This window comes from Heterodontus francisci, chromosome 33 (assembly GCF_036365525.1).
Source record: "Heterodontus francisci isolate sHetFra1 chromosome 33, sHetFra1.hap1, whole genome shotgun sequence".
In the NCBI taxonomy this organism is placed as follows: domain Eukaryota; kingdom Metazoa; phylum Chordata; class Chondrichthyes; order Heterodontiformes; family Heterodontidae; genus Heterodontus; species Heterodontus francisci.
In genome coordinates this window covers 27,651,556-27,678,501 of record NC_090403.1, presented here as the reverse complement: position 1 = coordinate 27,678,501, position 26,946 = coordinate 27,651,556, and the positions used below count along the sequence as shown (strand labels likewise).

General features: G+C 42.8%; 1 protein-coding gene across 1 annotated transcript in view; it reads left to right on the top strand.

Annotated features, from left to right (window-relative positions):
* Positions 1-26,946, top strand: part of LOC137348072 (integrin alpha-8-like) — a 108,679-nt gene that overhangs the window by 4,655 nt on the left and 77,078 nt on the right. The window contains exons 2-7 of the mRNA XM_068013232.1: positions 200-330; positions 6,356-6,453; positions 9,575-9,746; positions 15,260-15,309; positions 17,869-17,914; positions 22,312-22,437. Of these exons, the coding sequence (XP_067869333.1) occupies positions 200-330; positions 6,356-6,453; positions 9,575-9,746; positions 15,260-15,309; positions 17,869-17,914; positions 22,312-22,437 (623 nt within the window). The remainder of the gene's footprint in view (positions 1-199; positions 331-6,355; positions 6,454-9,574; positions 9,747-15,259; positions 15,310-17,868; positions 17,915-22,311; positions 22,438-26,946) is intronic.

Sequence of the window (26,946 nt, the reverse complement as noted above, 5' to 3'; positions counted from 1 at the left end):
AGATAAATGCATGCAAAGAAAGCAAAGGGAAGTAATTTATTTAACCATTGATATTTTAGAAGAAACGAAATTGAAAGGTTTTCAGTCCAGTGTGAAGATACAATCAAAACTAATAACTGAGTGATTAATACAACAGAGAAAATGTGTAAGCTATTTCAAATATGTTTTTCTGTTGTAATATTTTCCTACCTGTTTGCAGTCCAGGTATCCTTATTGGAGCTCCCAAGGCAAATACAACACAAAATGATGTAACAGAAGGTGGAGCAGTATTTCTCTGTCCTTGGAAACATGATGGACGTCTATGTAGTATAATACCATTCGATACTGAGGGTAAGATATCAGTTCAACAGCTAATTCCATTAACTTTGTAAACTATGGAGTTTGTGCCTCTCATATATTGGAATACTCCAGACCAGTGTAGTCCTAATACAACTCAAGGAGGACTTGTAGCTTACCTCACACCCTTTAATATCAATGGAATATTGAGCACTTCTGTTAGTAGTATTGCATAAAAAATGTGGTCTACTGCTTGCTTGTCATCCTTTGAGAACAACAGTGAGACAAAAACTGAAAACATATGTATTATTTTGGTAGTGATAATAGTGTAATCCATGGCCCCTTATTATCTGTCATATATTGGCGATTTTTAGAAAATCATAAACTGTAAGATACAAAATGCAATTTGTTTCAAAAGATGTCATTTACTACTCCAGTGCAGTATTGAGGGCGTGCTGTACTGTTGGAGATTACATCAAGGCCCTGTCTACCATCTCGAGTGGATGTAAAGGACGCCATAATGTTATTTCAAAGAAGAGTAGGGGAGTTCTCTCCGGTGTCCTGCCCAATATTTATCCCCCAATCAACATCACACGAAATAGATCATCTGGTCATTATTACATTGCTGTTTGTGTGAGCTTGCTGTGCAGAAATTGGCTGCTGCGATTGCCAAATTACAACAGTGACTACATTTCAAAAGTACTTCATTGGCTCTAAACTGCTTTGGGACGTCCTGAGGTTGAGAAAGCTGCTATATAAATGCAAGTCTTTCCTTCTTTCCTGTATTCAAAGGGTTAAGTTCACACTACGAATGTCAGAGGTTTTACAGTGCATTAAAAGAAGAAGCAGTTAAACTGGTTGTTCCCTGCACTCTATTTATCCTGGCACCACCCTTTATAGCCCTCCTCCCCAATTAATTACTTTCCCTGGGGGTCTTTAGAAAAGTAGCAGTGGAAGACCTCTAAGTATTTGAATGGAATGTAAGGACCTCGTAGATATCTCCTCTCCCTCCAAATGGACCTGAAAGTCTTATCTAATCAGGCCTCAGTTTCCGTCCTGATTTTGTACCATCAAGGCATGGGCTCCCCTTTGATGCTAGGAATCTTGCCTGGAGCTCACCCTGCATTATAAATGACTCTGAGCCAAGAGACTGAGCTATAGTAGGGTTGTTGGGGCAGACAAATGTCCTACACTGCTGCCACCTCACTGCAAAGAGGAAATGCAGCCATTACCTGCTAGGACTGGAGACTCAAGATACATTTTAGGGTGATTTTCTGACTTCTTTAACACTCTTCAAAGGTTCATGAAACTCCTTTATCTGGATGACAATGCTGTGTGTGATGAGTATGGGCTCCATTTATTGTCTAAATCGTATAGTCTGATGGTGTTTACTTTAATCTGAAGACTAGGAGCAAACTCATATCAATTCACAAGCTAATTACAATGACAAGAATTTCTGTCCAACCCCTGGGCATTACAAGGTAATGTGCATTTCAGGCATACTCTTGGGGTGAGGTGACTAGCTCACCACAGTGGTCTTTGATGCAGAGCATGAAGAAATATCTGGTTAAAGGCTAAAAGTGTAAGACTGTGTTGGAGATGTCGTTTATATTATTCAACATGGATTAACACCCAGTCAAAAGTGGCAAGTGGCACATCAGCACACTAGAGAAGAAAGAAGCATACTGCACTGCCTGTGAAAATCTGTTCTGGTGCAAAGAACAACAGTACATCTATTCATGGGTCTGTGTCTGGGCTTGCACATGCCTACTAACTGACATCCGGCAAGCAGCTGAGCATGGAGAATGTATGTGTCAGAGTCTGTAAGACTAGTTGATTATTGTAGCAGTTGCTAAGCATTCAGCTCATCAACACCCAACTCAAACTGTAAATTTAAACACTTCTGGTGAGCTGATAGCTTGCCAACAGTAAGAGCAGCTGCTAAAAGCAACCAGGTGAGAATGGTCCTTCACTCTGAGGTAGGCGAGGAAGACCAAAACACTGGTGTTTGAGTGATGTCCAACCTGCAATCCCAGTGTCACAAGGGTAGTAAGGGTTACCGAACCAAGGTGGGTGGATGGGGTTAAGATACAGATCAGCCATGATCTAATTGAATGGTTGAATGGCCTATTTCTGTTCCTATGTTCCTAACATCCCAGTGCAGTTAAGGGTTAATAAAGATTGTATTAACTGATATTGGAATGTTCCCTGAAAGTTGTTTTGCTCACAAGCCTTCTCAGATTGTGCAGGAGAAATGAGGTCACATTAATGAGTGCTGATGTCCAGCTGGGCGTTGGGATTAAATATTTGTCGGTAGGATTACTGTGGCAGGAAAAAGCTGTTGATGGAACATTTGGGCAATTAGATCATGTCTGACGACTGCAGCTCAATGATAAGGTAATTCTTGTCTGTCATACTTGGTCTTGTCATCTTTATCCTCTGTCTCCCTTTGTTCTCCTGGCTGCAACACTGTTAGGCCCCTTTAAAGAGCAGAGTTGCACAGCCTACAGTAAGCGGCAATGATCTTCAAGCTTTTAGCCAGGGTTACACTATAACACTTTGCCCGATCAGTCCAAATGATGCAATCTCTGATTTTGGATGCTGAAGTTGGGTCAGGTTATCACCTGGGAGGTTGAAAGAGCTGCACTGTATCTCTCCTGAGCTCTTGCCCTTGGTGATGCACTGGTGTTACAAGCCACAGTTTCAGACTGGGGCCCTGGACCCCCAAAAGCTATCCCTTGCCCTCTCAAGTAAAGGTGCTGCAGGATGAAGGAATTCTGGCAGCTGCCTGGGTAATGAACATTCATCTGTGGATTCTGTTGTTGTAGACCCAGATCTGTTGTATATTTATTCAATGTTAGACCTTTCTATTCACGAATGAGCTAGGAGCATATTTGGCCACAAGAGTGCGGATGCATCCTGCATTTGTGAGAAAGCCACCAGGCACTAGGAGTGAAAGTCTCACTTTATTGTTCTGATTGCAGTTCTCAAAAGTTCTTTGCCCTGCCATGCCTTGGCCCCGATTCTAACTCCCCATGCCTGGTGCAAACCAGGCAATGGCAGCAGTTAAAATTGAGTGTGGGACTTATCCGTCCCAGTCTGAGCACTTGCAACTTAAATTTGCATGGGCTAAGGCCATCCGCCTCAAACTGGCAGGTTTGTTTTAAATATGTAGGCCGGGCTCTGATGAAGCTATGTTAACCAGAAGCCTGAGTGGCTTCCCCACCAGGAAAAACCTACGGTGAATACAAACCAGGACAAGACAAGGCCCAGAAATGTAAGTTTATATTATTTTTAAGCTTCCACACAGAAGCCTTGGACCACCCTTACCCAGCGCTCCCCTCCACCCCCTCCTCCAGAAATCACATGTGGAGGCCCCCCTCAAGCCCCAATCCACAATTAACTGTTGGAGTTCGGGCATGAGTCAGAGCCTAAATACGAAAATGAGGCCCAGGAGTTAAAAATCTCTCCGGACCTTGACATGCAAGCTTGTTGATTGCCTAGCCCCTCGCATGAGCCGATCCTGCCCCGACTTAATAATGGGAGGCCATGTGTCTGTTACCTATTTGATGCTGTTGTAAAGCAAAGGTTAGGAATGATGCGGAAATCTCCTGCACTCAACTGAGTGGAACCTGCCACATAAAAGTTCAAAGCAGCTCTGACCTTTTCTGCAAATGACTGATCTGTGGCACTGCTGGAAGTGGGCTTGACATCTGGTTGCAGTAGTTGGCTTCCTTTGAGTACTTAACCAGGGCAGGCAAGGTTTCTTTAGACTCGTCCAGGTTAGAGGCTCTGGCACGGTACACACAACCCTCAATGTAAGGATGTGCCTTGGAAAAATATCAATGAAGCAAATGAATCTCTCAAGCATATTTCGTTCTTCTGTCCTTCCTCACTCTCTTCCAGAACTTGCAAATATACGGAAGTATCAACAACTTCCGTGTTCAGAAAGACCCAAGTGACAAAGAAACAAACTGTTGCTAAGGGATACAGTAAAAGCTATAATACACTTTTAACAACAATAGACCAACCAAAAGCAATATTAGCTCCCCCCGTCCCCCACCCCTTCACAAACATCATCCATGTTCTGCATGCTCTCAGTCTTTCGGATGCTGCTCCTGCCTTCCAATTGCATGAGGGCCATCTCATTAAGATAAAATATTTCAGCTCTGTAAATAGCCTTGACAGTGTGCAGGGTCCAACTAAACATTGTGCATCAGAGATACATTGTCAGTATAACCAGCATAGAGAAGGCCTCAAGCCTCTACACCCAGTTAAACAGGAAGCCAGTGCCTGAAGAGAATCAGCATCAAAGACACAGTCATTGGACAATGGCGATATCCCACCTTTAATTGAATTTTCTCCCCCTCCCTATACCAGGATTGGGGTCACTCCTAGTGCACTTACCGCTAGTTAACTCAGGCCAGATTGAACCTGTGTCCTTCCTGGGCACAGTACTCTACTGATGGTGTTGCACTGTAGCAACAGAGGGAGCAGCAAGCTGTATTTTGATTGCAGGTTTTGTTCTCTGCTCTTTTTGCCTTGGGGAACATACTGCATTGATTTTCTAATATACTGAATATATTGATTTTGTTTTGGTCATTTTTAATATTGTTGAACACTCAACTGAAATGCAATGGCAGATTGTTTATTGTTCCCATAATAAGTTTTTATAATGCAATTTATATTTTCAGCCGGTTTGTTCCTCCTTTTAGCTCTGTGAGCACTATAAGTACAATGGTTAAAGTAGAACTGCTGTCACGTTGTTGCTCGAATCAGTGATGCCCTGCTTTGTCAATCACTAGAGCCAAACCATATTACATCTCAGGGATTGGAGGGTATACCCGACAGGGATTTTCTTGTGTGTGCAAAAGCTGGATGGCGAGCCAAGGATCAAGGTGTAGGACACCACCAAAATTGAAAAGGGTAGGAGAAAAGATGAGGTAAATCCAGGAATAGTGGCTAGTTGATGCCAAGGTTAGGTTTTAAAGGAAGACTGGGAGAGCTTTGAGTTTCTCAGAAAAAATGAATTGGGAGTTAGAGTTGATGGATTAAGATGGCACAAAGGCATCAATCTTGGCTTAGTTGGTAACGCTCTTGCCTCTGAGTCAGGATGTCTTGGATCCAAATCCCACTCAAGAGACTTGAGCACATAATCTTGGCTGGCACTTTAGCGCAGTACTGGAGGAGTGCTGCACTGTCAGAGTGTTGTCTTTCACATAAAGCATTAAACCAAGGCCCAATGTACCACCTCAGGTGGGTTTAAAAGATCACATAACACCATGTGAAGAAGGGTAGGGGCGTTCTTCTGCTGTCCTGGCCAACATTTACCAATCAACCAATACTGCTAAAAACAGACTGGCTGGTTATTTATCCATTACTGTTTGTGAGACCTTGCTGTGTGAAAATTAGCTGTTGCATTTACCTGCACTACACCAGCGGCTACACGTCACTGCAATTGGAAATGAAGATTGCTCTGATATTGCCAAAAGTTAAGATTATCCTCCTTTGTGTAAAGACTTCCAAGCATCAGTCCTGAAATTTGCTTTTGCTAGTTTGTACCTCTGTCCCTTGGCCTGCAGTCATGACTTATCTTGAAATAGTGCTCTTGATAAACATTTGCTACTCCACCTAACATCTTAGATCTCTCTCTCAGGCCTCCTCTCATTCACCTCCATTCAAGGTGGAAGAGCCTGAGCTTTCTGGAGACGATTAAATCATTTGTAGTTTTTCTTGGTTGAGGACAGCATTGGGCTTTGTTGTGACACCCTCCAGAACTGAATAGCCTTGCAAATATCACTGATCCTGGCTCCCACTTAAGGAATGGTCCCTTGGTGAGATCCTTGTTCATTGAACTGTGCCACAACACGATTCTGCACCTGCTGGAGAGCAAAAAGAGGAAATTTGAGGGAAGGACCAAAATTAAAAATGGCAAGTTATGGTGAGTGGGATGGTGGGGACATTTCTGATGATGGATTTTAAGTAATTGTATCCATTTACAGAGTCTGCCAACTAGCTGAATGTCTTTCAGCTACTAATGCTGATGCAATGGTTCAATAACCTGAATTTATTTGTGCAGGTGACCGACATATTGTCAATTCTCAAGAAATTATGAAGGATTTTAAGTCCAAACAATGGTTTGGGGCAACAGTCAAAGCACACAAGGAGCAAGTTGTGGTGAGTTCATATAGTGTAAATTTGGAACAATGACTATGGGGCGGAATTTCCTGTGGATTTGTATACTTGGGGTGTAAATCAAATATTTGGTTAAGAATCAAAGAAACTTGGGTGGAAGTTAAAATTTCACCAAAATGGAAAAGCTCAGACGATTGCATAGTCTGAAATATGCTGTGCGATTACACATGAATGATGGCTCGAAACTTTCATTTTCATGCTTAAAACAGGATTATTTGGTGTGAGTTCTGTGCTTTCTTTGGGCACGATTGTTTAGCTGATTTCTGCTTGTTTACACCCAGTTCTATAATTTTTTTTATTCGTTTCATGGGATGTGGGTGCCACTGGCAAGGCCAGCATTTATTGCCCATCCCTAAATGCAGTGGTTAATGAGATTGGCAGGAAATTAGCATGTAAATAGACTGGTAAAATGGGTGTTATTTCACACGTCCTTTCCCAATTATGCCCTTACAGGAACTTCCACCCATATGTATTGAGCAGCTTATGAGAAAAGAATTGGCTATCGGGCTTCTTTCACAATAGGGCACTCCTGATGCAGGACATGACTCCCACAAACCACTGGCCAGGAAACCCCAGCCCTGCATGCTTGCTTTTCTGTCCAATCATTTAAACTTCCTACAACCACCGCTTCGTGCAGGGAGGCCCCCACCACAGAATCTGCTCTCATATTTCCTCTTTGAGTTAAAGCCTATTGGCTTCATGTTCATGTGCTCGGGCTCTGATAGCATGTTTTGTTGGCAATTCTGAATTCACACGTGCCTTCCCATATTGTTATTTATTGCTGACTAATTACATCTTGAAGAAATCACACTTGTGGGATAATAATTAACTACTTGATTACAAAATGATCAACTTGCCACATTATGTATTTAAATATGTATATTAACTGTGACCTAACTTGTAACAAGCCCCATTTACCCATCACCACCCCTGTGCACGCTGACCTACATTGGCTTCCAGTACGGCAACAGCTCAATTTTAAAATTTAGATTTTGAAATCTCACCCTTGTTTTCAAATCACTCCATGGCCTCATCCCTCCCTAGCTCTGTAACCTCTTCGGGCCCTGCAGTCCTCCAAGATACCAGCATTCCTTCAATTCTGGCCTCTTGCGCTTTCCCGATCTTTATTGCTCCACCATTGGTGGATATACCTTCACTTGCCGAGGCCCTAAGCTCCGGAATTTCCTCCTTAGACCTCTCCATCTCTCTACCTCTCTTTCCTCCATTAAGGTGCATTTAAAAACCTACCCCTTTGACCAAGCTTTTGGTCATCCACCCTAATATTTCTTTATGTGGCTCAGTGTCAAAATTTGAATGATAACACTCCTGTGAAGTGCCTTGGGACTTTTTACTACATTAAGTGTGCTACATAAATTCAAGTTGTTTTACTTTTAAGTAACTGTTGTATCTTTGATCTAAATTCAAATATAGTCTCCTATTTAATAGTTAATACCATTGGGCTAATTGACAGGGAGTCTTTAGTGTTTATTAGTTCTCTGATGAATAAGTGTTTAATCTGGGTTCTTTAAATTATTAGTTTGCTAATGAGAGGCTACTGGTTATGGACTTGCTGGACTCCTGATGTGCTGAATTAAGTGGCAGAGATAAACTTCATGCCAAATTTAGGTGATTAATTATAGAATAAAGCAGATACTTGAATAACAAGAATTTTTTTCCCTTTTGCTTTGCTAATTGCCCTTCCTCTTCCACTGACCCTTGCTGGGATGCAGTCTACATTGCCAGCTGCACTTTGATTCTCATCCAATTGAATATTCTAAATGGAGAATCCAGCAATTGTGTGTCAGCGGGTTATTTGACCATGGGGGGAATCATGGTTGAACCCGCCCTGATGTTTAGACATCTGTATTTTCCAGCAAAAGCCATGAAATAGCCACTAAGAATAAGGCCCCTGATTAATTTTTCTCCCACCGCCCCCCCACCCCCAGCTCAGGAGTGGCTAGATCAGTGTTAGCTATTGTTCCAGCTGAGAATAAATACATTTGTTTAGAGATCATAAATGTAAGATAATCACAAATAAATCCAATAGGGAGTTCAGGAAAAAAACTGCTGTACTCAAAGAGTGGAAAGAATGTGGAACATGCTACCACAGGGAATTGTTAAGGAAAATAGCATAGATGCATTGAAGGGAAAGCTAGATAAGCACAAGGGAGAAAGGAATAGAAGGATATGTTGAGAGGGTTAGATGAATGTGGGAGGTAGTTCATGTGGAGCTTAAACACTGTCATAAATCAGTTGGGCAGAATGGCCTGCTTCAGTGCAGTAGACTTGATGTAATTCAGCATAGATTAGGACCATGGGATGGTCGAGTTTAGTATTAGTCCTTTGCTTACGAGACCATGGGAAGGAGTCCAAAAAATTACATTTGATGGACGGCAAGATATTACCTGTAATAAGAACCTGCAGGAAATATTTTGACTGCAAATTTTGGGCATTTGTGGGCTTGCTAGGCCATTTTAAATTGGGCACTGAGATATTCTGGAATCTACCATTAATAATCATTATTTGCGACTATTCCACTTTGTGCTTCCACAATGCATTTGGTTGGCTATGGCAGAGGTTAGCTATGCCGTTCAGTCCAAAAAGGTGACTGACTCGATACCCTGGTCTGTTCTGGCTGAGCTAATCTCAGCCAGGGAATCTTGGTTGTGGAGGTGAAAATCGGTCAGGATTTCCATTTCTATCCAGTAGCCTGTGAAAGAAGTCTTAAGCTGATGTCCCTGCCACTAAATTCAATATCTACCACCACCATTGCATGGATGTGGGGTGAAAATCTTGGATTTCCTCCCTTACACATACAGTCAGCACAAGAACTTTTAGGACATGGTCTACCACCAGCAGCACCTTCTCCGGGTGGCTGGGGATGACTAATAATTGAGGCTTTGCCAGCACTGCCCATATCCTAAGAATGAATTGAAACATATGCGTGGCCATTTGGTGAGGACCGGATCAGACAACTTTGTGATGCTCCTTTGGAGAAAGAGTTTTTTTATGAAAAAAAAAATCAAGACAATCCATGCTGTAAGTGCCCACACACAATTCTCCAATGAGCTGTCAACTCTTACCATCTGTGTCCAATCTCTAGGCCTGTGCACCAATGTATCACTGGAGCTATGTGGAGAGGTACACCTCCAGGAATGAAACCGGTGGAGTAACACCAGTGGGCACGTGTTTAATAGCGGTTCAAAACTTCAGCAGCTTTGCAGAATATTCACCCTGTCGCTCCAATATTTTGGAATGGCAAATTAAGAACAAAGGTAAGAGAATGCCCTGCATAATATGATGTGATTTCAGAAAAGTTCAAAGATTTGAAAGCTCCAAAAGTTTGTAAAGACTTAGGGGGTGAAATTGTTCTATGCCAGTAGAGTGGAAGTGGCTCACTGCGAATCAAATTTTAAACCATGCCTGATTTCTTTCCACTAAAGTCCACAGAACAATAGTTCAGACTCTTTCTGGAGACTCCGTTCCTAGTCTCACCGTTGTTTTTACTTGGTTTGAAATTAATAATCTTGGCAATGTTTTCCAAGTCAATGGAAAGCAAAAACTGCTGCGGTGAAAAACGGCAGCTGATTCCCAACGAGCCTGTTTCTCGCTGCTGCTGTAAGCCAATTTCACCCCCTTAGTACATAAGCACAGGCTCCTCCCAAGCAATACATCAGGTATCATTCCTTTTACAAAAAGGATGTTGCAGTTGCATGCAATTCTGGATGAAGTTACAAGCTCCTAATTGGTGGCCGTATGCAGCCTTGTCAGTTTTGTCCAGTGATGGCACTTTCACTTTTGAGTCAGAAGATTCTGGGCTCAAACCCCACTCCAGGACTTGGGCACGTAATCTCGTCTGAAACTTCAGTGCTGTACTTAGAGAGTGCTGTGTTGTCAGAGAGGTGCCCTCTTTTGGATGAGACATTAAACTGAGGCCTCATCTACCTATTCAGGTGCATGGCTGAGGAGGAGGCGGCAGATATAGCGAGTGAGGAGGGAGACAGGGCAATCACAGAGGCAGAATCCTCAAGGCGTAAGGATGAAATGTCATCTTCAGTCTTGTAGCCATATGTACACACCAGGGATGGGGCATTTTAGTTACAAGGTTAGGTTGGAAAAGCTGGGATTGTTCTCCTTAGAACAAAAGAGACTGAGGGAAGATTTACTAGAAGTGTACAAGATTATGACCGGCTTAGATAAGTTAGACAAGGAAAAACTGTCCCCATTAATTAATGCTACAAGGACTCGGAGACACAGATTGAAGGTTTTGGGCAAGAGATGCAAGGGGAATATGAGGAAGAATGTTTTGATGCAACAGGTGGTAATAACCTGGAACTCGATGCCCACAAGGGAGGTGGAAGCAGAGACAATCGATGACTTCAAAAGGAAATTGGATGGCCATGTGAAGGAAATTAACTTGGGATTGAGTGGGGGAGTGGGACTGACTGGATAGCTCTGTGGAGAGCTGGCATGGACTTGATGGGCTGAATGGCCTCCTTCTGTGCCGTAAATGACTCTGACTCTATGACTTTAAAGATCCCAATGCACTATTTGAAGACAAGCAAGAAATAATCATTGTCTTGCCCAATGTTTATCCCTCACTCAATGCCTCCAAAAACAGATTGACTGGTCATTTACCTGTTTGCTGTTTTGGGACATCGTTTATTGGAAATTTGGCTGACATTTTTGCCAATGTGACAACAGTGACTCCACTTTGTTGCGCGTACAAGAAATACGATGATGTAAAATTATGGACTAAAACTGAAGAGTTATAAAAACTGACTTTGTCTTTTCAAAAATGGACCTTACTTTTAAAAAATGAACAATGTGCTCTAAAATGGCCATCAGAGGAAAAGGACTTAGCCTTTGTATATTCAAACTGTCTGACAGGGGCAAAGGAAAATCTTCGAAGCTAAGAGGTGTCAATTGCAGCCATCTTACACCCCTCCTGAAATATTCTTGAATTGAATGGATTCTTAAACAATAAAGCTGTGGGGCTGAATTTTACCAACCTCCTGATGTCGGGGCTGTGGCAGGGGGCCAGGAAAATACTTCCGAGGGAGGTCCGCCACAGGCCTCGCGCTGGGAAGGCTGTGCCCCATTTTATCAGCGGTGGTGAGGCCTCGAGACGGCCCACCCCCTCCCCGCCTCTTGGCTGTGGCGCCTTGATTTAAATATTTAAATAAATATTAATACATGCATAAACACCTCCCTTGTCCCAACGGCCATCCCACGCTGATATTCCAACCAGTGACCGTAACTCTCACGTCTTCGGATCTCCATTTGGAGATCCGAGGCATGACATTGGTGGGGAGGAGGAAGGAGTGACATTTTCAGGGTGGGTTCGCGGGGAAAACTCTTACTATTGGCTGAAGGGATGATGGGAAGGGGTTGAGGGTTAAAGGTAACAAAGTTTTGTGGGGGGGGTGAAATTCAGCAGCAGAGTAAAAGTTTGTTTTGGGGGGATAGAGCAATTTATATATTGAGTACTCAGTGGTGGGGCGGGTGGGAGAGGGGATTCAAAGTGACATTAAAATTTTATTTCAATTTTCAGAACAATGGGACCTTTAAAATTTTTAATTAAACTGAAGGGCTTGAAGCCATTTAAAAATGGCACCGCGCCTGAGCGGTGACACTGGATGCTGTTGCTGGGGACAAAACGCACCCCCACTCTACGCCATCGGGGGTGGGCAGTCTGCCCCCTCTGTGTTAATGAGTCGCGGAATACAAAGTTCTACCTTTCTTTTTCTTTTCCTTTTCTCTTTTTTTCTTTCTTTTTTATATTTGAACAATTGTGAGTAGGCTAAAGGGTGGCACAGTGGTGCAGCGGTTAGCACCGCAGCCTCACAGCTCCAGCGACCTGGGTTTGGTTCGTGGGTAGTGCCTGTGTGGAGTTTGCAAGTTCTCCCTGTGACCGCGTGCGTTTCCACCGGGTGCTCTGGTTTCCTCCCACAGCCAAAGACTTGCAGGTTGATAGGTAAATTGACCATTGTAAATTGCCCCTAGTGTAGGAAGGTGGTAGGAGAATTAAGGGAAGGTGGGGATGTGGTGAGGAATATGGGATCAATGTCGGGTTAGTATAAATGGGTGGTTGATGGTCAGCACAGACTCAGTGGGCCGAAGGGCCTGTTTCAGTGCTGTATCTATAAATTAAAAAAAATAAACACCATAACCTACATGCTGACGCAAATGGGTGCTACTGTCTTGACTGCTCATTCTCTGACCTCCCCTCCCCTAGTATATAACTGGACTTTTTGGAGCCTTTATATTTCATTAAAGAGAATTTTCAATTTATATTGAGCTTCATTATGCCTCCAAGATAGGTCTCAAATTGCTTTGCATACAGTCAATTCTTTGAAGTGCAGTGACTGTTGTCATGTAGGCAGCTAATCGTTCCCTGTGCACTGTTTGAGTTGGTTAGAGAAAGACTGCTGCAAAAGATTTAATTGTATTGACTTTAGCAGGGGTGGTTATATTCTTCATTCAGGAACATGGAAGTGGGATTCATCCACTGTCCTAGAACAAACTGAACAAGGAATGAGTTCACTAGACTCCATCTAATTGTGTCTCCATGATGTCATCCATTTGATGGTATCAGTTTTATAATCTCTCCTCTCTACATTCCAACTTCCCAATCTCAGTTGTGTTGTTAGAGAGGGGACGCAGAGAGCAGAATTAGCATTAAAGGGTGGAAACACACAAACACAGTCTCCCCAATCAACTCTCATGTATCTCCATATATCTGGCTGAAGAGCAGAATTGTAAAACAGCTCCTGCAGCCATCGCACTGCTCTGGGAGTGGGGTATGTTGTGTGGGGCTGAAAGTGCAATGGGCTACAGAATTTCAACAAATGACTGTTGATTGACTCAAGTTAACAATGTACTAGGCAACATACCATGGTGCTGCCCCTGGTCAGGGAGATGATACGGGGTCGAGTTTCCTGGTCCTCCAGCTGGGCACACTGGCTGCACAAACTATGGGAATATGGGGAGGAGCACATGCCCCTAAAGGAGTCTCCAGTTTTCTGTCAATGATGCAGCATGTCGTTAGGATCTGGAATGAACTGCCTGAGAGTGTGGTGGAGACAGATTCAATCATGGTTTTCAAAAGGGAATTGGATAATTAACTGAAGAGAGAAACAATTGTGGGGCTATGGGGAAAGGGAGGGGGAGGGAGACTAACTGAGTTGCTCTTGCAGAGAGCCAGCATGGAAATGACGGGTCAAATAGCCTCCTTCTGTGCTACAACCATTCTATGCTTCTAATTTAAGTGAAACAGGAAAATTGACCACAATATCTTTTGAAAGGATGTGGGTTTGGTGTGACAGTCACTAGTGCATGTGCGATGGTGTAGTTTGTAGGAATGGACTATTTGTTTGTAAGGATTTGGGATGGGCCTTAGAATAATAATGTGGGCTTGGCAAGTGACTTGTGAGGAAAGTAATGAGGATTTGTGGGGATATTTTATAAAGATGATTTGGTTGTGCAAAGAAAGGAATCATGAGTAGTAGAGGGAGAGGGCACCGTCTCCAACTTATTCAAAGTTCAAATAAAAAAGTCTTTTGCAGCCAAACCACCACTGTTGGGGGTGGGGGGGTGGTGTGGTAGGTGGTAGGTGATAGTGGTGGTGGTGGGACACCCATCTGCAGGGCAGCCTGTGGCTGCTGCTGCACCCAGACAGGCATGGGTGTCTAAGCCTGCCTGGAGCACTGGTCCCTTGGTCTGCAGCTGGGAGGCCACCTCCAGGCAGTTAAACTGGCTCCCGCCACCTCCAGGAGCATGGAAATCGACTGGAAAATTCATTGGCCTTAAGTGGCCCTTAATTAGTTTGTTCAGCTACCCACTGCTTGCGGGCAGGTAGCCCTGCCACCCCTCAGAGTTTTGCTTGTACTGAGACTCTGAGTTGGCATGTTCAGGATTTTTTTTTAAAAAATCAGTAAGTGGTGAAGAGACACTCAGGGTGAATGAGATAGTGACGGACAAATATTTTAGGCAACAGACTTTCTAGAAAAAAAAGACTGAGGAAAGTTAGTTGGTCAGGGACAAAAACGTGGGAATAAATATTTAAGAAAGAGGGAGAGGGAAGAAAATGGTCTTTAAAAAAGTGATGAAGCAAGAAAATAAAGCATGGAGTGGAAACGGCTTTAATGAAAGCAGTGGGACTGGCGATCAAAAAAAAAAGCAACACAAATGAGGGTGAAAAAAGAGGGACAGAAATTCAAAATAAAAGTTACAGCCAGAATGAGAGAGCAGTGATGGCTAAAGTATGGGCAGCATTCTGAGTTAATGGAGTTGTGAACAGGAGGAGGAGGGCAGGGTGTAGGCAGGCTGCACGAAGTCAGATAGCAGAGTCCTACAGAGGTCGGGGACAGGGACTAAAGCTGCAAACTCCATGAGCGCTTTTAAAAGTAAAATGCTGATTTCCCAGTGCTGGAAAATCAGTGAAGATTATAATGGAACACAGGAGCAGGGTTGATGATTTTCTAATGGACTCACAACTAACCTGTTACTACGTTTGCTCGTATATTGTGTATCAAAATGGAATAACTGAAGGCTTGTGAACATCAAAAGCCTCTGGGGCCAGAGGCAGCTCCTGAAATTCCCGGCCATTATGGCTGTGGTTTGCACCTTCAGTATCTGTTTGGGTCTCTCCTCTCAGAAATTTCCGAGGAGGAGTCAGGAATTGTTTAAAATTCAGCAGAACTAACACATAATCATTGTAAATATATTTGTCTGGAATTGTGTCCTCTAAGCTTAGTGATTAATCAAAATAGTCTTGATTTCCCAGCCCCAGACCAGCGTTTTTGTGAAGCAGGATGGAGCAGTGAAATCACAGAGGTAAGATGCCAACTTTGTATTTATCTACTCTTCATTGATATCTTAATTTCCATTCTTGCAACATTTTTGCTTCTGCAGGTTTGACACAAATAAGTTTGAATGTGACCCTGAGCTGCATTATTGTATGAACATTTAACATGTTCATAACAAATTTCTCCTCCACTATTTGAACAGAAGCATTAATCGATTTATTAAATAGGCCATTGCCTCCATGAAAATAGGGAAATAAATTTGTCACAAATATATTGTGCATTCGTACAAGAATATCACTCCATCATTTCTAGACTATGGTGAGGGGAATCAAAGACTGGGCCACTCATACAATGTGCCTTCTCATTATTGCTGGTTGCATATAGTGACACCACTATTCTGGGCTAGAATGGAGATGATCAGTAATTCACCAGTCAATCATGCCTGGAGACTACACTGTTGTAAGTGACTAGGATTGATTTTATGTGCTTAATTTGTATTGTGTGACTATCCTCCACTTACTGCATTTGGCTAGGGAAATAGCCCTGCTTTTATCTGGAGGCTTTGCTGTCATTTTGGCTAGGAATTCTGTTTGCTGCAGTTCATAGATGTTAGTCTGTTAATTGTATATCAATTGTTTGATTATATGCAGGTGGAGGGTGTTAATTGTGGTCTTACTTGAGCACTTATAAGCAGACACTTACTGAGACTGGTGGAGGGGTTGAGTGACATGTTTGTAATCCTTTTACTCTGTACAATAAATGTGAAATTGAGTAAAGATAGGCTCCAGCATTATCCTTCCATAACATGCTTTCTGGAGTTTAACAATAGAGACTCTTTTTAAATAAACTCTGTGCACAGTTTGCTGTTGTGCAATATTTAAATGATTCTGTTTGCTGAGTAAATCCAGGTGCAAGTCCTGCCCCAGCTCCAACTCATTGGCTGATACTGTGGTGTCAATAGACACTCTGATTATTGTTTGTAAAACAGTATTGGTTAAAACCTGAGAGCAGGGCAAAGGGCAACAGTTGGTGGATAGAGATTGCAGGATACCCTGAGGAGATCTAAACTGAGGGAGAGTACAAGAAAATAAATTAAAGATTTCAATTGTAAGAACAGAAATAAATTAATTCTATGAGGGGTGTAAAGATTTCATAAGTAATTTTGGAAAATGTTTATTATTTCTGTAGGTAGACAGCATCTCTAGTGAATCATCAGCTGGGGAAAAAGCTGTAATAAATCAGTGCAGTGCATTGAGATACCAAGCTAAGAGCAGGTTCTCATGCAGGATAGCTCATTCTCTTGCCTAAAGATTACAATTCAAGGTTATACACTGTTTGTAGCTTTCTGTTACTGAGATCTCAAGGAGGAGGGATAATCCAGTAATCGTAATGAAGTGAAAGTCCTTGAAAACTATTGGACTTAATAGAAGAGGTTCACTAATCACAAAGGATACTAGAATACCCCCAGCTTCATATTTGTGAGAAACCATAATAAATGCCAGGGGTTGTCAGCACACGTGCATCTGTGATGCCTTTCATGTTGAATAGCCTTGAAGAATGAACAATTGGCGGAGACACAAGAGGGCTGACCCTAGCTTGAGTCAGGAGGGAGGAGGAGAAAATTGGACAGAAAAATCTTAACATTAATAAACCATTTAAGTAGCTACCTGTGGGTAGTGTTACTGTAGCATCCTGCATTTTCGAGGCAAGGACAAAGGTAGTGTCACTTATGCCCCTATTATGCTACAATTTAACTGATGAATGTATCGCTATGATGCAGCTCAGAAGTAAAACCAATACGGATTCACTAAACACTCTTGCTTCTTTGCACAAACTTCATCGAAACCCATTGTGTGGTGGTGCACCATGGCACTCTGCAGTCACTACACTATCCCAGAATCCAATACAGGTCTTGACATTATGTGTAGTATAAAGGCCTGAAAGGGTTAATGTTTGTGACAGTGATAGTAAACCTCTTCCACTGTAATGATGATGATATAATAGTCACATGGCATTAGGCTGGGAAGAAGCTAGAAGCAGCACGAGATGTGCTGGCGAGACAGGCTTGTGGAGAGTGTAAATAATTATATGTATAGAATAAACTAGTTGTTCTTTAGCCCTGCAATGAACCTGAGACTTCTTCAAACAACACCCAATCTACACTATGACAATACACATTATGATGTGCATTGGAACTAACCTGAGTCCAAGTCCACCCCCTCATTACAGAGCATGGCAATAATGTGTGGATGGCCAGATTATATCAAAACTGGGCTCTCTGGGTTCCTTCATAACTGGAGGTACCTGTGAACTTTGCCCAGCAACATATGTGATACTATCCATAAGGTCATGAGAATTCACCACAGTGCTCTCAGCTTCAGAGAAAGATGAGGCAACCCAGTGTGTGCTGAGGGTCAGCTGATATTATTTTATGTGCCCTATTCATGTTGGCAAAATACAGCAACAAGCGCCAAAATGGAAGATTTACAGACCCTCGATTATCAGCGGATAAAGTAGCAGATTGTCTGTGCTACCCACGCACTGCAGTGGACGACACATTGTAAGAGTTTACTCCTTTTTATTTCAGACAGGAGAAATACTACTGGGAGCGCCTGGAAGCTACTTTTGGCAAGGTAAGGAACTCTAATATCAAGTACCCCCACCCTAAAATACAAATAGTAACACTTTATTTTTAATAAAAACTATGTTTTTGGAGTAAAATCCCCTTAATGGTTCAGAAGGTTCCACGTTCTCAACACTCTCTGTGCAAAGAGTGCCTCCTGAATTATTTCTTGGATTTATTCATGACTATTTTATATTTATGGACCCTACTTTTGGACTCCACCACAAGTAAAAACATCTCTAAGTTTCCCCTATCAAACCCTTTGATAATTTTAAAGACCTCTATTGGGTTACTTCACATTATTATCATTATTCTCAATAAAGCCCCAGTCTGATCAGTGTTTCCTGATAGTTGTATCCTCTCATTTCTGGCATCATCCTAGTAAAATATTTTGCATTTTCTCCAGTGTTTCTGCAGCCTTTTTGTATTATGGGAGATCAGAACTGTTCACAGTGGTGTAAATGTTTTGTGGGCAGGAAGCAAACACTCATTACTACCTAAAAATGTGCTGCCAGCCATAAAGGCCCAAAAATCGACGTGCAGTACCTACACCTGAAATAGGTGTTAGGCCCTTTGTATATGCAAATAAGGGGCCTGTTATCTGTTTGAGGTCCCCACTACAAGTTTGTCTCATGCTGCAGTACTGGCAACTGTTGCACTGAGGAAAACAAGGCCTACATGTTGCCAAACATGAGGCTTTAAAGGGATTACCTGTTAGGCCGGAACCAACAAGGTAGGATTTGAAAATATGCTTATCCAATGTGGACCCGAGAGGAGCAGGAATGCTTTTGGATATCCTGGGAACATGGTAGGGTGCCATATAATGCAAATTCTTTCTTTCCTTAATAGTCCTATACTTTCAAATAAACATTTGCTTCAGTCGATGGACTGGGTTTAATTGTTATAGTCAACATTTTGATTGCTTTCTATGCTCTGACTTTTAGGTTTATTTACTTTAATCTGAAGTTTCATTCAGCGTGTTTTCCTCTGCCTGACCTGTAACGATCCATAATCACTGTTTATTATTAAACACTGATTATATGGCAGACAAGTGAAAAGAGACTCCTGTGCGATGACATTAATTCATTGATACCATTCACCTTTATTGTACATTCCTCATGCGCAAAATCTTCGTTCATGTTTAAAACAGTTGGCATGACAAGATACTTGTCTTTTGAACATTTCTTAATTGTTTTTTATTAGCATAATAACATGATGGAGTATGACTAACTGTGCCCAATTTAAATACATTTCCCTTATAGTGATATACTTGCACTGTTGTTATTTCCACTTATTCTTAACTGTGGAGAATTAATGCTCAAGTACAGCTTGTCACTCAGCTGGAACAGTAACAACAACTTGCATCTGTAGACGCTTCACAGAGGCTTAAGAAAATAAATGATGACCAAATGCTTGGCCAAAAGAAGTGGATTCTAAAGAGGATCCTAGAGGAGAGTGAGTAACTGAAAGATGGAGGGGTTTAGGGAGAGAATTTTAGAGAGTAGGATCTAGGCAACTGATAACATAAACATCAATGGTGGGGAGAAGGAAGAGGGATATATAAAAGGCAGAAGTCAGATGAACAGTGTATTCAGGGTGTGTGGTGTTGTAAGGTTGGTAGAGGTTACTGAGATATAGAGAGAGTGAGGCCATGAATGACTTATAATATAAGAATGAGAATTTTAAAAGTGAAGCATCAAAGAACTGGGAGCCAATGTAGTTCAATGGGACCAGGGTTACAGGTGAGTCGGACTTATTGTGGGAGAAGTTACGGGCAGCAGGATTTTGGATGATCTGAAGGGTATCGAGGGTGAAGGATGGGAGGATATCCAGCAACATTAGGAATATTTGAATTGACTGCAGAACTCTTGGGAGCCCCCGACTGAAATGTGTGGAATTGTGCAGGGGAGAATTGTCTTGGCAGTGATGCTCTCCATGGTGAAATAGCCTGCTATTATTCAGTCTGGGCTCTCACATGATGGTTGGTCACTTAGATGAAATACCAGAAGGCTACCAGCAACTTTGGAACCATATCCGGCATAACTCAGCACTTTTTGGAGTTAGTAGGAGAAAAGGCAAGACAATTGGAGAGAAAAGCAAGAACAGCCTATCTATCAACAGCACCAGTGTGTGCCAGTGTCCTATCAGACTTCATGATCTCCTCATTGTAAGACTCAGTGACTTACTTCCAACTCTAAGATGTTTATTCAATAATACAAAAACATTTATTGTTCTTCATTGTGGGACATCCTTCCTGTCAACTGCAAGGCTCCAGAGAGAAGCTATTGTGGTCATTTAATCTGTGTAGAATTCATTCACAGGTTGGAGAGGTAATGTTCTAATATTTGTCAGTTCTGAAGAAGGGTCACTGACCCGAAACGTTAACTCTGCTTCTCTTTCCACAGATGCTGCCAGACCTGCTGAGTGATCCCAGCATTTCTTGTTTTTGTTAACTTGAATGGGTTTCCTGGTACTGAAAAAGTACAAATCCATACTTTAACATGAGTGTACAGTTAGTGAGCATCAACCAATGTTAACATATTTAACCCAGGGCACGGGTTAGATGCAGAGTGTCATTCTCTGCCCCAGCAACATACCTAAATCCTAGCCGCAGAGAAACAATCTCTCTTTGCACTAGTAAATGTACCAGATCTGGCACTTCCAGTTCACAAACAATCATTCTCAGAACCTCTCTAAGTGAGGTTACCAATTTAATGCCAAAACAAAAGCAGTCGTGTGATGTGGGCGATACCCACTGAGAACTAAATTAAGCCTGTCCAAACTTGTTGCGCTTTATTCATCAACCCGAGCTGGATTTGAACCAACATGAGAAAGGGCAGGGTCCTAAAACTGCATTACCAAATCCCTTAGCTTATCACTCATTGTGCCAACTTTGCCAGAAATGACAGGCAAGTGCATTAGATGATATCCTATCTGGCCTGGTCAGCTTTACATTGTCGTGTGCATGTCTTCACATCTGTGATGCCCACTTTATGTGGTCATTGCAACCTGGCTCACAAACATTATAAACAACAGACCATCATTTGTAGATAGAGGAATACAGGTGGGTACAAATGACATGGTGTGAACTGAATTCCAGGGTACTGGTGTAACTTAGCACCGCTGGCATAGATGTTTAAAAAACTAATATCGACCATAAAGGAATGAAATCACGAGGTACTTTTCACACCAGAGGAAGTGGAACTCTGAACTCTCACCCAAAAAGCGGTGGATGTTGGGTCAATTGAAATTTTCAATGAGGTGGATAGATTTTTATTCGGAGAGTGCATCAAGGGATATGGAGCAAAAGCAGGTAATTGAAGACAAGCGACAGATCAGCCATGATCTAACTGAATGGCAGAACAGGCTTGAGGGACTGAATGTACTCCTGTTCCTGTGAATGTAAATCAGGAATTTAGGCACAAATGCCAGCACACACAATTTGTGGCCTGTACAATTTTCAGTACTTTAAAAGTAACACACAGTATGTACGCAATTATTCAAACATCTCCATTGGGAGGAGCGACTCATAACATATACCTCACTCTGCATTTCCTCTTCTTACACTGAAGTTGACTCCTTATGCAGTTTTCACTGAATGTAGTACAACCAGGACTACTTTAGGTTCAGGAGTGGAACACTCGGGCATTTGCTTTACATTTTGCAACTTATAAATGTAACAGGGATGTTCCAGGGTACCAAGGGACCTAGATGTTATTATTGTGCAAAAAACGATGATAGTGCCACCTGGATGCATGCACAAGTAAGCCATATTATAGTTCAGGGGAGAGTGAAATAAATTGTTATAGCTGAGAATTTCCTCTGAAAATCTCTCACTCCCCCGTTACTGGAGATCCCATTTACGTTGCACTTCAAAGTTACATTGGAAGAGTGGGATCATCTCTGAGGATGTGCTTGACCTATGAGTTTTCATTGAGGTGACCTCATTTATCATAATGGATTGAAAGCTCTGCTATGTCCACTTCTGGCATAGGCTGGGAACATGTATGAAATCATATACTTATCTGGAAAATCATGGAATCAGATTCCCGCTGTGTACTCTCTGCCCACGCTAGGAGAGGACACAGTGGAGTTTTGATCCCAATGTGTCTGTGATTCTGAGCTTTGTAGGTGCTCCCGTATTTTGAGTTATGCACCATGAACAAGATTCAACATGACTGAAGTCTCAATCACATTTTCAAACCTGTTTTGTTGTGTGTCTCCCCAGTGCTACTGTCAAAACCTAGGTCTTGCTAGGTAACATCAATCACAGCTTTTGTCCTATCATTCCACGCCATATAGAGCATCTACACACCTTGCCTCTGAACCACCTAACTTGTGTAGTCTATAAAGAATCTGTTAGTGCAACGTGCTGATGATTGTTTAAACTTCCTGTATTCTGCTCAGGTCAGTTAATTGCTGCCAACATCAAACACATTACCGACAATTATGATCGTAATAATCTTCTGAGCGTATTCGTGTACAAGAGACAAACTAAAGATGCAAAAGGGACAAAAGATGACAACTTTGAGGGTAAGACGCGAATGATTTTTCTATAACTTATAACATGATGCTGGTCTCTAGTACTGCTGGATCACGTCCTTTCAGCATGTAATTATTGATGCCTTTTTTGGTAACCGCTTGTAAATTAGATAGGGGGAGCGCTAGAATTGCAAAGCTGATTGGAATATCTGATACACATAGTTAGGGATGGTACAAGTTGCTCAAATTCAGTCCAAAATGTGAACTATTGGAACCTGGAACAGTAGACCTATCAGAAGCAAATGGAAACTTTCCTCTGTCTGCAGGTAATGATGCAGATCAATGCCCTAAGAGGTAGAGTGGTCCTTGCTAAACAAACACTGGAAAGCTGACCAGTGCCCTGCTCTTATTAAATGTAAGATTTTAGCTGGTTATGTCTATCACTATTTCAATACCACTTGGGTACCCTAAGCCTTGACTCCACCAACTTTCGCCGATGCTCTCTTGACTTAGCTATGCGGGTGGTGCTACGAAGGGTACAGACTATGCATGTCATATTAATAGGTGTAGGCTTCCCAATAATTCGGAGATTCTTAAATGGATTTTCACATGTGTTAGATACCCAGCTGATCAAAAAGACCTCCTTTTACTGTCTAATGACACATACCTAACGCCGACCTGATATAATCATTTTTTTTTTCTTATGTCCAAAATATACTTTATTCATAAAAATCTGTAAAAATTACATTCCCAAACAGTTTAAAACAGCATCAAGTCAAAAAATACAAACAGTGCAAAGGTGATCAGTTTCCGTCTATACAATCATGAGTTGCCTCACAATTCTTCCATTTCATTCTCATGCCATATACATTTTTACATTTACAGCACACAACATTTTCCCAATACAGTTCGAGGCATATCTGAACCATATCCCCAGCACCTTCAGGTAATTTGACCTGACGGTGAAGGGGACAAAGGATCGGTCAGCCCAGTTCCCAAAGAACATGGCCTCGCTCTTGCCGTGGTTAACTTTGGCTCCCGAGGCCAGTTCGAACTGGTCGCAGATGCTCATCAGTCTGCGCACGGACAGTGGATCTGAGCAGAAGACGGCGACGTCATCCATGTACAGGGAGGTTTTAACCTGAGTGCCTCCGCTGCCTGGGATTGTCACCCCTCTTATGCTCCCATCCTTCCTAATAGACTCAGCAAAGGGTTCAATACAGCAAACAAACAAGACCGGGGAGAGAGGACAGCCCTGTCTGACTCCAGATTTGATTGGGAAACTTTCCGATTCCCACCCATTGATTGAGACTGCGCTACTGATGTTTGTGTAGAGCAAGTGGATCCAATTGCAGATTCCCTCCCCAAACCCCATTTTGGAAAGCACGTCCATCATGTAGGTGTGCGATATCCTGTCAAAAGCCTTCTCCTGGTCCAGGCTGATGAGGCAAGTGTCCACCCTCCTGTCTCGTACGTAGGCGATCGTATCCCTACCTGATTATAATCATTTTTTTTTTTTATTTCCAAAATATACTTTATTCATAAAAATCTGTAAAAATTACATTGCCAAACAGTTTCCAAACAGCACCAAAAAATACAAACATTGCAAAAGAGATCAGTTTCTTTCAATAATGTCATGAGTTTCTTCCCAACCCTTCCGTTTCACAATTGTCATGTCAATTACAGTTTTACATTTACAGCAATTGAGAATATTAACGATACAGTTCGAGGGGCTTCCCATGGTTCCAGCCCCTCAGTCCAGCTTGGTGGGGGAACCTTACACTGTGGTCTTTCCCCATTGAGCCTTTGCTGCGGCTGCCCCAAGCTTTAGTGCGTCCCTCAGCACGTAGTCCTGGACCTTGGAATGTGCCAGTCTGCAACATTCGGTGGTGGACAACTCTTTGCGCTGGAAGACCAGCAAGTTTCGGGCAGACCAAAGGGCGTCTTTCACCGAATTGATAGTCCTCCAGCAGCAGTTGATGTTTGTCTCGGTGTGCGTCCCTGGGAACAGCCCGTAGAGCACAGACTCCTGTGTTACAGAGCTGCTTGGGATGAACCTTGACAAAAACCACTGCATCTCTTTCCACACCTGCTTTGCAAAGGCACATTCCAGGAGGAGGTGGGCGACCGTCTCTTCCCCACCACAGCCAACGCGGGGGCACTGTGCGGAGGGGGCGAGACTTCGGGTGTGCATGAAGGATCTGACGGGGAGGGCCCTTCTCACCACCAGCCAAGCTACGTCTTGGTGCTTGTTTGAAAGTTCTGGTGATGAGGCATTCCGCCAAATGACTTTGACGGTCTGCTCGGGGAACCATCCGACAGGATCCACCGTTTCCTTTTCCCGTAGGGCCTTGAGGACATTCCGTGCAGACCACTGCCTGATGGACCGGTGGTCAAAGGTGTTTTTCCGCAGAAACTGCTCCACGAAGGATAGGTGGTACGGCGCCGCCCAACTGCACGGAGCGTTCCGCGGCAATGTGACCAGGCCCATCCTTCGCAACACCGGGGACAGATAGAACCTCAGCACGTAGTGACACTTGGAGTTTGCGTACTGGGGATCTACACATAGCTTGATGCAGCCGCACACGAAGGTGGTCATCAGGATGAGGGCCACGTTGGGTACATTTTTCCCACCCATGTCCAGAGATTTGAACATCGTGTCCCTCCGGACCCGGTCCATTTTAGATCCCCAGACGAAGCGGAAAATGGCTCGGGTGACTGCCACGGCGCAGGAGTGGGGTATGGGCCAGACCTGCGCCACGTAGAGCAACAACGTGAGCGCCTCGCACCTGATGACCAGGTTCTTACCCACAATGGAGAGAGATCGCTGCCCCCACATGCCCAACTTTTGTCGTACCTTGGCTACTCATTCTTTTTTTTCATAAAAATCTGTAAAAATTACATTGCCAAACAGTTTCCAAACAGCACGAAAAAATACAAACATTGCAAAAGAGATCAGTTTCTTTCAATAATGTCATGAGTTTCTTCCCAACCCATCCGTTTCACAATTGTCATGTCAATTACAGTTTTACATTTGCATCAATTGAGAATATTAACGATACAGTTCGAGGGGCTTCCCATGGTTCCAACCCCTCAGTCCAGCTTGGTGGGGGAACCTTACACTGTGGTCTTTCCCCATTGAGCCTTTGCTGCGGCTGCCCCAAGCTTTAGTGCGTCCCTCAGCACGTAGTCCTGGACCTTGGAATGTGCCAGTCTGCAACATTCGGTGGTGGACAACTCTTTGCGCTGGAAGACCAGCAAGTTTCGGGCAGACCTTGGCTACTCATTCTTTTTTTTTTCCCAAAATATACTTTATTCATAAAAATCTGTAAAAATTACATTGCCAAACAGTTTCCAAACAACACGAAAAAATACAAACATTGCAAAAGAGATCAGTTTCTTTCAATAATGTCATGAGTTTCTTCCCAACCCTTCCGTTTCACAATTGTCATGTCAATTACAGTTTTACATTTGCAGCAATTGAGAATATTAACGATACAGTTCGAGGGGTTTCCCATGGTTCCAGCCCCTCAGTCCAGCTTGGTGGGGGAACCTTACACTATGGTCTTTCCCCATTGAGCCTTTGCTGCGGCTGCCCCAAGCTTTAGTGCGTCCCTCAGCACGTAGTCCTGGACCTTGGAATGTGCCAGTCTGCAACATTCGGTGGTGGACAACTCTTTGCGCTGGAAGACCAGCAAGTTTCGGGCAGACCTTGGCTACTCATTCTAGTGTACAACACTTCACATTTCTTTGCAGTATTGCAAAATCTGTTACTGAGCTGTGGAACCCCCCCACCACCCCCCGCCTCTTTATGAAGGTAGCCCATCTGAACTGTCATCCTGTATCTATCCCCACTCTGGCTATCCTGGCTTGGTCATATCCTTACTGCTCCTCGTCAGGCCTATTAATGGTATTCCTCCAGCCAGAATATAGCAACTCTTTTGAAGGGTTACACCCCAAATCATTAACATCTCATTCCCTTCCTCATGCAGATTGACCTGCTGTGCTTTTGCAACACTTTCTAATCGATTTCAGATTTGCTTTTGTCCTTTTAAAACTACACAAAATATTCCATTTAAAATCAAATGGCATTCCTGTTTTTCCCCTGGCATGCTGCTGAAACAAAACTTGGTGCTGATATATTGTATCTGCATGGGATACAGGAACAGTGAGAAACTAGGTCTGAATGCCCATGCTAAATTCTGCTGTGCACTTTTTAATATAGGCATTAAAAAAAGTGCATAGAACCTTTTTCCAAGCACAAGCATTTGTGTGGGAACTGTGGGAATAAGGGAAGAACTTGCAATTATTTAACAATTTTCATAACCTCAGGATATTATAAATACAGACAATAAAATACTTGTGAAGTGTCAGCACTGTTGTGTTGTAGGAAACAAGATCCAAATCGCACACAGTGAGGTCCCATAAACATGCTAATGAGCAACTAGTTTTAGTGATGTTGGTTCAGGGATAAATAATGGCCAGGAAAGCAGAGAGAACTCCCCTTCATCAAAATAGTGCGATAGGATATTTTACAGGGCAGGTGTTGGTTTAATGTGC